The sequence below is a fragment of the Sphaerodactylus townsendi genome, linkage group LG03, assembly GCF_021028975.2.
Source record: "Sphaerodactylus townsendi isolate TG3544 linkage group LG03, MPM_Stown_v2.3, whole genome shotgun sequence".
Lineage (NCBI taxonomy): Eukaryota > Metazoa > Chordata > Lepidosauria > Squamata > Sphaerodactylidae > Sphaerodactylus > Sphaerodactylus townsendi.
The window spans coordinates 5,241,410-5,252,476 of NC_059427.1; the positions used below are offsets into that span (position 1 = coordinate 5,241,410).

Sequence of the window (11,067 nt, forward strand, 5' to 3'; positions counted from 1 at the left end):
CCACTCAGGTGGAGGAGAGGGGAATCAGACCCGGTTCACCAGATTAGAATCCACCTGCTCTTAGCCACTGCACCATGCTGGCTCTCTCCAGCTGGGCATTTTGGGGACAGTGGCTCCGCAAGGGTTAAAGGGAATGTCTGCAAGGACCCGCACTCCTAGAGAGGCATTCAAGAGACAAAGGATGTGAACTGAGAAAGTCACTTCCTGCTCCTCCCCCTAAGCTTGGGAAACTGGGAGGGAGCAGGTGAGTCAATAAGATCTCGGAGAAGATGGGGGGGGATGGAGGAATGGGTAGAGGGGGGCAGAACACCAGCCCTGCATGCTCAAATGCCCAGGCACACTTCTGCCTTTGCCATAGTGGGGGATGATTTCCCTGCTTGGAGTGTATGTACAGATAACCCAAGAGTTGGATAAACATACTTCATGTAAGAATTAGGTTGGATCTGAGATGGGGGTCCATCTAACCACAGTATCCTGCATTTAGCAGTGCCTGCCCAGTTGCTTCCTGGGTAGCCCCCCCAAAACCAGAGTTTGAAGGTAGCTTGCTCCTGCTTGGTGCCTTATGATTTTGTTTTCCCTTGCAGGACCCCGTAGCCCTAGCAAGAGGCTGGCTACAAAACTGGGGATCAAAATAGAATTTCAGAGGGCTACGAAGTGGCTCGCAAAAACTGAAACCATGATAAACCTGTTCAGGTGCTGCAAGAAGCTGTCCTTTTGGCTGGATCTGGATTAATATGGCTGCCCCTCTAAAAAGCATGGTGTTTCTCCCTGTGGGTATGAATACAGTGGACGAAGGGGAGGTTGGCCAGTGAAACTAGACCAAACAATGTTTGAGGGGAACTCTGCCTTAAACTCCTTTAAAATGTAAATTGGCAAGCGGTGATAGAAGAAGAAGAATTGGCTTTTATACCCCTGCTTTGGAGGAAGGAATCTCAAAGCGGCTTAAATTGACCTTCCCTCCCCCTGCCCTCCCACCCATACGGATACCTTGTGAGGTTTGTGGGGCTGAGAGATTTCTGAGAAAACTGTGACTGGCCCAAGGTCACCCAGCAGGCTTAGAATAACAGACTCATAGAGTTGGAAGAGGCCTCAAGGGCCATCAAGTCCAACCCCCTGCAGTGCAGGAGGCTTTATGTGGAGGAGCCAGGAATTGAACCTACTTCTCCAGAATAGAGTCTGCTGTTCATGTGGAGGAGTGGGGAATCAAATCCGATTCTCCAGTCCACTACACTTAACCAATGAATCGTACTGGTGGGGTCTGGGGATCTTCCAGAATTACAGCTGATCTTCATATTGTACCGATCTGTTCTCCAGAATAAGATGGCTGCTTTTGAGGGTGGAGGCTATAGCATTATAGGCTGCTAAGATACCTCCTTTCCCTAAACCCATCTCTCCTCAAGGCTTCACCTCCAAATCTCCAGGAATTTCCCAAACCAGAGCTGGCACCCCTAGCAAGGGAGGGTGGGGTGTGCAGTGGGTGATCTGTGGCTCCTTTTGATTCTTTTTTGTTGTTATTGTCAGGTCACAGTTGACTTATGGAGGCTTGTGGTGGTGCTTTGACAGCAAGAAGTTTACAGAGATGGTTTGTCATAGCCTTCCTCTGCACCGGGCTCTCTTTAAAAACCTCCAAAGAAGGAGATTCCACCACTCTTCGAGGCAGTGAATTCCACTGTCGAACAGCCCTTACTGTCAGGAAGTTTTTCCTGATGTTTAGGTGGAATCTCTTTTCCTTCACCATGAATCCATTACTCCTGGTCCTAGTCTCTGGAGCAGCAGAAAACAAGCTTGCTCCCTCACCAACATGGCATCCCTTCAAATATCTAGACATGGCTATCATGTCAACTCTTAATCTTCTCTTCACCAAACTAAAAATGCCCAGCTCCCTAAGTCTCTCCTCGTAGGGCATGGATTCCAGACGTTTTATCATTTTGGTTGCCCTCCTCTGGACCCGTTCTTGCTGGTCTTCCAACCTTGTCCCCACCCCTCTTTTTCCATCCTGATAATTAGTGATTGGATATGTAATGGGATGGGGATGATGATGAATTTTAGGCTGTACAGGGGTCCCACACACACCTGATTAGATTTGATCTTATGAATTTGTGTGTAAGCTGCTCTGAGCCTGGTTTTGGCTGGAAAAGGGCAGAGTATTAAATGTAATAAAATAATAGTGACCCTGTACGTCACAGGTGTCAAACTCATGGCCCTCCTGAGGTTATGGACTACAGTTCCCATGATGGGAACTGTAGTCCATATCTGGAGGGCTGCGAGTTTGACACCTATGCTGTATGTCCTTGGTGGTCTCCCATCCAAATACTGAGCTGGGCCAATCCTGGTTAGCTTCAGAGATCTGATGAGGTCAGGCTAACCTGGGCTATCCGGGTCAGGTGGTTGATTCTTTAGTTCTTAGGCCTTTTCTTTTTTCCTCAGGGAGAAGTTCCAGATGCTAGCGGGAACCATCCAGTTTTGCCTCTGTTTGTGTTGACAGCATTAGAACTCATGACCTGGAAAGACCCCTTGGTTTAGGGATTCTTGGCAGCAGAATCCTCTGCATATCCCCCCTGGCAGCAAACGAGGCAGAAGACGGCACTCAGGCACATACAGATGGTGGGTGAGAAAGACCCTAAAGCTGAAATGGGGGTAGGAAGAGGCTCGGGCGCCAGGGGGCTCTGGAGGGAAACCAGGCCAAAGATCCTACAGAGTGAGGAGGCTCTTACCTTGGAGATGCAGCACCAGCGTTTCAGGCAGTTCTGCTACCGGGAGGCCGATGGGCCCCGAGAGGTTTGCAGCCAGCTCCATAGACTTTGCAACCAGTGGATGAAGCCAGAGAGGCACTCCAAGAAGCAGATCCTGGACCTGGTGATCCTGGAGCAGTTCCTGACCATCCTGCCCCAGGAAATGCAGCGCTGGGTCAGAGAATGTGGGCCAGAGACCAGTTCCCAGGCGGTGGCCCTGGCCGAAGGTTTCCTCCTGAGCCAAGTGGAGAAGCAGAAGGAGCAGGTGAGTGGGTTTCATCCTGGCAAAACAAGAGCATCCAAGAACACAAGTCTTCTCCCAAAGCATCTCTATTCCTTTCCCATGCAGGTGAAATTTCCCTCCCTCTCTATGAAGCCTCTTCTAGGGGGCAAATGCTGTGCGTGGTATTTGGGTGTTTCCCTGGGTTTGGGACACAATCCCGGTTTGGTGGGGGTGGGGGGAGCTCAAGCAAGGTTCTAGCCCCACTGAAAGCAGCAGGGGGTGAAGGGAAGAATCTTTCACATTTTCCTCTGACTCTTCTCTTGGTCCCCTACATGGGATCCTGGATGCTCAGGTACATGGACCATTCTTGGAGACGTTTGCTGAGTCAGAAAAGGATCCATCAAAGACCTGCCCGAATCCACAGTTCAGGGCTATCAAACAGGAGGATCCAACGCCAGACACCTCCCTGGGTAAGAATTCCTTGTGCCTGAACTGCTGTGACAGTCCCAAGATAAATGTTATGTCTTTCACCCTGGGATGCCTGAAGCTCATTGCTCCTATTTATAGGCCTCTGGGCCCCACTTAAGAGGTTGGATTGTCCTTCTCTCCCTCCCAGAATTTGGAACGGCATCCTCAGCATGTTCCAAGTCATCTCCTCTTTGTGATTCAGCAGCCACTATGCAGCCAGCTCCGATCAAGGAAGGTCCCATGTCTTTTGAGGAGGTGGACGTGGACTTCACCAAGGAGGAGTGGGAGCTGCTGGATCCGGCCCAGAGGGCTCTGGCCATGGAAGTCACGTTGGAGAATTTGGGGAATGTGGCATCTCTAGGTAAGGACTCCTTTCGTTTTAGTTGACAGATTAATCTCCATGACTGCTGTTAGTGATCAGTATGCACAAAGGATTTTGCGAAGCAGGACAAGGTCTTCCTTGGCATAATACCTGAGCTCTTCCCCCCTGAGCCCATTTCTTCTGACCTGATTGGTCAACAGCAGAACCCTTTTTTGAGTCATAGTTCAGGGAGGTAGGCACAGTGGCTGCTTCCTGTGTGCCCTTTGAACCAGAGGGATGGTTCCTGCCTGCCCTTTGGACGAGGTGAGTTTGTCATAGGGGATGCTTCTTGTCTGCCCTTGGGACAAGATGAGCTTATTAGGGAAGATGCTTCCTGTCTGCCCTTGGGACAAGGTGGGTTTGTCAGAAGGGCTTCTTTCTGTCTGATTTTTGGATGGGAGGGATGTTGTAGGGGAAGCTTCCTGTCTGCCCTTTAGAAGAAGTGGGTTTGTCAGAGGGGGTGCTTGCTAAACACACATGAATACATGTGAAGTTGCCTCATACTGAATCGGACAATGGTTGTTTCCCCACTTACCTGCTGCTGCGTGCTACTCTCCCCAAGTAGTGCGGAGTCCCCCGGCACTCCCCACTACAGGGGCGGCGACAACGCAGCCGCCCCGATGCTGCTGCTGTCGTGCCCCCTCAGCGCGCGTCATTCCTGGTGCTCCTCAAAACGGCGCCTTTTGGGGAAGCCCGGGAGCGCGCCAGAAATGACGTGCGCTGGGAGTAGCGCGCAGCAACCTTTGGTCGAGGTAAGTGGGGAAACGACCAATAAAGATCAGTATTGTGTGCTCAGACTGACAGCAGTTCTCCAGAGTCTCAGGTAGAGGTGTTTCACGTAAGATACCAGGGATTGAACTGAGACTTTCTGCATGCAAAGCACAAAGCCAGAACCCACCCTATTTGACCTTTGGAAGAGGTGGGCTCATCAGACAGGATGGCTCCTGTCTGTCATTTGAATGAGGGAGGCTTATCAGAGAGGATGCTTCTGTCTGCCCTTTGTATGAGGTGAGTTTTGTCAGAGGGGATGCTTCCTGTCTGCTCTTTGGAAGAGGTGGGCTTAATGAAGAGAATGCTTTCCTCTGGGCTGGTTCTTGGTACATTTTTGACAAGGACTTCTGCCCAGGTTGGAGCAGTACTTTCAAGAATCAGGGAATTCTTTCAGGCTCATGTTGAGGTTTCCCAACTGCTACATCCTTGTGCAGGCTAATATTCTTAGCTTCCAGCATGTTAACTTTTGACTGAGAAGAAAGGGCGGGACCCCAAGTGAGACTGGTTTGGTATATTTATTCTGCCAGAAATGCTGGAAGGAACTTAATTTCTTTTGTTTCTCCCCAAGGTGAACTTTTGACTCCCAGATCTGAAGAAGAAAAGATGTTTGCCCAGAATTCCAAGGGAAGAGACAGAACAGGAGGTAGGTTCTGTGGAGGGAGATCTTTTGTCACCTTGGAATTATGGGCTGCTCCCTGATGATCTTACTCACCAAAATCTGGTTGTTTTCCACTCCAGGACAAGCTCATATGATTTCTCTGTTGCTGCTACAGCTGTCCAAACAGCACACCAGTTAAGGTGTTTTCATGTGACAGGCTTCCCTGCACTTTCTGGGCCCCAGTCTGCCATGGTGTCCATTTCCTTTCCCATCTCCATCCTTGTTTTCTTCTGTGTGCGCAGGGCCTCCCCTGAGCTCAAGAGAAGCCAGAGTGGTGTGGTGGTTAAGTGTGGTGGACTCCTATCTGGAGAACCAGATTCAATTCCCTGCTCCTCCACATGAGCGGCAGACCTTAATCTGGAGAACTGGGGATTGTTTCCCCACTCCTGCACATGAAGCCTGCTGGGTGACCTTGGGCCAGTCACAGTTCTCTCAGGACTCCCTCACAAGGTGTCCCTTGTGGGAAGAGCAAGGGGAGGAGTTGTAAGCCACACTGAGTCTCCTTATGGCTGAGAAAAGTGGGGTTGAAATCCAAACTCTTCTTCTTTTATGGAGTACAGCAATTCACCTATTCCTCACTGCTTTTTCATTGAGAGACAGTGTGTTGTAGTGGTCAGAGCACTATACAACAATCTGGGAGACTAAAGTTTAAATCCCTGCTCTGCCATGGATCTCGCTGGGTGACCTTGAGCCAGTTGTGATTTCTCAGCCTCTCTCAGGTTGTTGTTGTAAGAGTACAATGGAGAAGACAATAATGGTAGCTGCTTTGGGTCCTCATGGGATGGGGTATGAATGAAGTACAGATTCCTTTGAAATTTGGTGTTGGAGGAGTGTTATGGATACCATAGCCCACCAAAAAAGCCCCAAAACAAATAAGTGGATTCTAGATCAAATCAAGCATGAACTGTCCCTAGAAGTTAGAATTACTGAACTGGCTGTCATACGTCACATAATCAGAAGACAGGAGTCACTGGAAAAGACAATAATGCTATAGTCTGTCTCAGAAAAAGATGTTAGTAGGGTTGCATATTCCTCTGCCACAGAATGCAACATGCCAGACCCTCTTTGTTTGCTCTGCCTGGGTCCTAGCGCCATTCAGCCCTGCTCCTCCTCATCCATTTGAAATTAAAAATACATTTTGGCATTTAAAATGCTCTGTGTCTTCCATGTTCAATGATGATTTTGACAAAGGCAGCGCATAAAAATGAATGATAATTCTCATATTTATTTGGGGCTATATTCTAATGTGGAAGCATACAGTTTTCTCAACTGCTGTACCTCAACTAACCGGACTAACATCTTTTTCTGAGACAGAAAAGATGAAGGCAGCATGAAAAGAGAAAGGCCCAAAATGAGATGGATTGACTCTGTCAAGGAAGCCACAATCCTCTGTTGCAAGACCTGAGCAAAGCTGTTAATGATAGGACATTTTGGAGGACATTGATTCATGAGTCAGAAGCAAATTGATGGCAACAAACGTACACAAAATAATAAAATACATTTTCATTATGAGGACAGAATGGAAATGTTCCACTAAGTCCAAATGTCCAAATCTCCAGCAAATGTTTAATCTGAGTCCAATTTGCCTTCCTGTTAAATCTTTGGCAGGGATCTGGAGGTAGAAACTGTTTTCGCAAGGGGTTAGTTTTGGGTTTTTTCCCTGGTTGGAGGCTCTGCTACTTACTTGTGTTCTGTTTTTTACATTTCAGAAAGTGATGGGCAGGGAAGGGAGAATGAGCAAGAACCTTATGGGATGTTGGCAAACAAAGCCTGTCAGCCAGAGTTGGATAAAAATGTCATGAATCAAGAAAGAACACAAATGCAGGAAGGAAACCAAACACAGAATCTGCAGAGTACATCTCATGCTTCTCCAGAAAGGTACTTGCAGGTTAGCCCAACCCAACAAGAAATCAAGAACAGAAAGGGAAGGAATGAGTGTCCTGTATGTTCCAAAAACTTCAGCAGTAAATCGAATCTTAATGTACACCAGAGAATTCACACAGGGGGGAGACCTTACATATGCTCAGAGTGTGGCAAGGCCTTTCGCGAAAAAGCACACCTTAATTCACATCAGAAAACCCACACAGGAGAGAAACCATATACCTGCACAGAATGTGGGAAGAACTTCAGCCAGAGCAAAAATCTCACTTCTCATCAAAGAAGCCACACAGGTGAGAAGCCATACACATGCACTGAGTGTGGGAAGGGTTTTAGTCAGAAGGCAAACCTTGTGAAACACCAAGGAACCCACACAGGAAAGAAACTGTATAAATGTTTGGGAAATGGAAAGAGTTTAAGTCAAAGCACATTCATTACTGCACATCCGACGACTGATATCCGAGGGAAACTGCATAAATGCCTGGACTGCAATCGCAGCTTTTTAAATATGTCAGATCTGGTTCGACATCAGAGGATCCACACAGGAGAGAAACCATATAAATGCTCAGTATGTGGGAAAAGCTTCAGCCAGAGTACAAACGTTTTTAGACACCAAGAAACCCACACAAGGGAGAAACCATACAAATGTTCAGAGTGTGGAAAGAGCTTCCGGTGGAATGCGCAGCTCATTTCGCATCAGACAGTTCACACGGGGGAGAAAATGTGCAAATGCTCAGACTGTGGCCAGAGTTTTTGTAGCACTTCCAACCTGGTCAGACACCAGAGAATCCACACAGGGGAGAAGCCATATGAGTGCCTGGAATGTGGAAAGCGCTTCAACCAAAGAAACAATCTAACGTCGCATCAAAGAGTCCACGCAGCGGCAAAATTATATCATGCCTTGGGGTACAGAAAGAGTGAAATGTCCGGCCCAGAACCCAGTGCCACACATTCTGCTACACAATCCCAGTGTTCAAGCCTCCTCCCATTAAACCAAAACAGCATAGAGGAGCAGCGCCCTCCACTGGATGCCACCCAATTTGTGTGGCTTTATTTCAGTAGCCTCCTTAAAAATAGCTCTGCTACTTAACGTTGTTCCGGGGATGCCTGGCCAAGGCTTCATCAGATCTCAGAAGCTAAGAAAAGCACTGGCATAACTAGGGTGGGGCAATCCAGGGCATGTGCCGGGGCGCTACTTGCCTGGGGCACCCTGGCCGCCCCTTTGAAGGGCAGGAAACTGCCTCCCACCACTACTGAAAGAACTGGTCTACCCACCATTGAAAGCAATGGGTAACTGAGCTGCCAGAAGTCAGGTCTACCACATCTTCTACATGCAGTTGAAAGCAATGGGTAGACCTGGCTGCTGGAGAATTGGTCTACTAATCTGGAGAAGACTTGTCGGATGGGGGGGGGGCTTCAGTGTTTGCCCTGTGCACCACTGTCTGCAGATACATTCCTGAAGCAGGATTGCCCCTGGTTAATACTTGGATCGGAGACCACCAAAAAGGCCAGGGTTGCTACACATAGGCAGGCAATGGCCAACCTTCTCTGAATGTCTCTTGCCTTGAAAACTTTACACTGGGAATGATAGGATTGACTATGGAACCTTCTGCTTCTGGCCTGTGGCAATCACCCAAGGTAGTGATGAGTTATTTAAAATTGTGCATTTCTGGACATTCTGCCTCTCAGTTTCACTGGGGCCCCTTCTGCACATGCAGAATAATGCACTTTCAATCCACTTTCACAATTGTTTGAAAGTGGATTTTGCTATTCTGCACAGCAAAATCCAGCTGCAAAGTGCATTGAAAGTGGATTGAAAGTGCAGTATTTTGCATGTGCCTGGGTCCAGTGGCGTAGCGCCAATGGGGCTGAGTGGGGCGTGACGCCCTGGGCAGAGCAGCAGAGGGGGCCATAGAAGGGGCATGGCCAGGCTGCAGAGGGGGAATGGCGGGGCGTGGCATGTCCAGGCGGTGCGGGGGCGGACAACGCTACAGCAGGGGCGCGGGGCGCGCACCCTGGGCACAGTTCCCTCTCACTCCGCCTCTGCCTGGGTCCCTCTCAATTCTCTAATTGACTTGCCCCATTCTATACCATTTACAGAGCTACATTATTCTTTTTCGGGCAGAGTAACCAGAACTGTGCACATTATTCCATCCATTGCCCCCCTCCTTCCCTGTTTTCCTTTTTCTTCCCATTTAGACCAAAATGTTTGCCCAGATTTAGGATATAATCTTTTCAGTTCCCTCCTCTCAATTGCATTTCATAGCACCTATAACAACTGGAATTGTATGAATTCTATAGGATTTTATAGGATTTTTATGCTGATGTTGCACGATGCCCTGAGCCCATATGACAAAGGGTGTCTCATAAAATAAATGAAATGAATACATTAAAAATGAAATGTTGCAAATGTGGACACACCAAGGATCTTGTGGTGTTGGAAAGTGCTGTCAAGTCATATTCAGCTTATTATGGTGACCCCCTAGGGAAGGCAAGAGATGTTCAGTGGTGGCTTGCCACTTCCTGCCTCTGTTTAGCAACCTGAGATTTCCATGGTGGTCTCTCATCCAACTACTAACCAAGACTGACCCTCCTTTGCTTCTGAGATCTGATGTGACCAGGCCAGCCTGGGGCATCCAGGTCAGGGCACTGGGGATCTACACACGAGCACTGGCTGTTTTATGTTCACTCTCATCTCTTGTAATAATCTTCTTTTTCACTGATACTGCACAGTTGAAAACTCTGGCTTCCTTATGAACTTGTGAGGACTTTGGCTGGTATTGGGAAAAGATGCAGGACTATTTTTTACCATATGGGTCTTTCTTGTTTGTAGAAGAGCAGCTTCCACTGTTGTCGGCTGACAGTTTGTACATGTTGCACCATAATGAAATCTCATTTCGCCCACTAACATTTCATGTACAGTTGTGCTAACCAGTAGTTGTTCTGTGGGAAAACAGAGACTGTCCTCTCACATGCTGGATTCTCTGTCGTAAAAATGTACTTGCTCAAGCAGTAAGAGGTTCTGCAATAACATAGCATTTCTCAAAAGATGTGTGCCTTCTTTACTCAAAACATAGACATATCATTTAGTGAACTTGGGATTGATTTTATAATATCCATTTCCATCTCAAGATGTGTCTCGTTAGCCTGCTGGGATCCAGCATGGGAGCAAAATATGTTTCCAGGAGAGTGGCTCTTGCTGCCTATTTATTTACTTATCTCTTTTATAACTCCCTTTCCCCCAAAATGGGGACTCTCCTTCATTTGTCCTCCAACAACGTTGTTGGATAGTTTAGACCAGGGGTAGGGAACCTTTAACACTCAAAGAGCCATATGGACCTGTTTTCCACGGGAAAAGAAAACACTTGGAGGCGCAAATTTTTTTTTGACATTTAAAATAAAGATAACACTATATATATAGGGGTTTTTTTACCTTTTACTCTGCTCATTCTGAGGAGAACGCATGGATGCGCCCGCCTCTGCTGCTTTGCAGGGCGGGCAAGAATGAAGACTGGCAGAGCTCGGCCTCGCCGGCCACCGAAAGCGCCCACCCGGCTCCAACGGGGCAGGCGCGAGAGGGGAAGCCCAGCGGCTCGGCCCAGCCGACCCGTGGAGCAGTTGGTGCGCCATGCCCTGCTGCCTGCAGGAGCAGAGCAAGGCATAGAGACGGGCTGGCTCCGACTCGATAGTGGGAGCCACACAGTGCAAGGGCAGAAGAGCCACATGTGGCTCTCGAGCCGCAGGTTCCCTACCCCTGGTTTAGACCAAGAGTGCGTCGCTCACTGAAGGACACCCAGCCAGCTTCTGTGACAGAGTGAAGATTTGCAGATCCTAGCCCAACCCCCTAACCACTACAGCAGCCTGGTTGAGTCCCACACTGAGACCAACTTTTGATCTCATCCCATGGTGTCTGCTCTCTGTGGGTGAAGGTTTACTTTTCTCAAACGGCATTGTTGTGTTGGCTGTGCCTTTGCAA

At 48.4% G+C, this 11,067-nt stretch overlaps 3 protein-coding genes across 11 annotated transcripts in view; 2 read left to right on the plus strand and 1 right to left on the minus strand.

The window, feature by feature from the left end:
- Window positions 1–11,067, minus strand: part of LOC125428587 (zinc finger protein 883-like) — a 1,608,225-nt gene that overhangs the window by 1,250,625 nt on the left and 346,533 nt on the right. The window lies entirely within an intron of this gene.
- Window positions 1–11,067, plus strand: part of LOC125428534 (zinc finger protein 345-like) — a 770,962-nt gene that overhangs the window by 536,302 nt on the left and 223,593 nt on the right. The gene's annotated exons all lie outside the window — the stretch shown is intronic.
- Window positions 215–8,889, plus strand: LOC125428637 (zinc finger protein 154-like). 6 transcript variants are annotated; one of them, XM_048489096.1, is made up of 7 exons: window positions 231–244; window positions 585–693; window positions 2,428–2,997; window positions 3,308–3,425; window positions 3,572–3,784; window positions 5,124–5,198; window positions 6,923–8,889. In XM_048489096.1, exons 3-7 carry the CDS (start codon window positions 2,602–2,604, stop codon window positions 8,179–8,181), a joined length of 2,061 nt encoding a protein of 686 aa, XP_048345053.1. In that variant the 5' UTR covers window positions 231–244; window positions 585–693; window positions 2,428–2,601; the 3' UTR covers window positions 8,182–8,889. The 6 variants fall into 6 exon arrangements, with proteins under 6 accessions (XP_048345052.1, XP_048345053.1, XP_048345051.1 ...); XM_048489095.1 differs by lacking the exon at window positions 585–693 and having other exon boundaries at window positions 215–244; XM_048489094.1 differs by lacking the exon at window positions 231–244 and having other exon boundaries at window positions 635–770.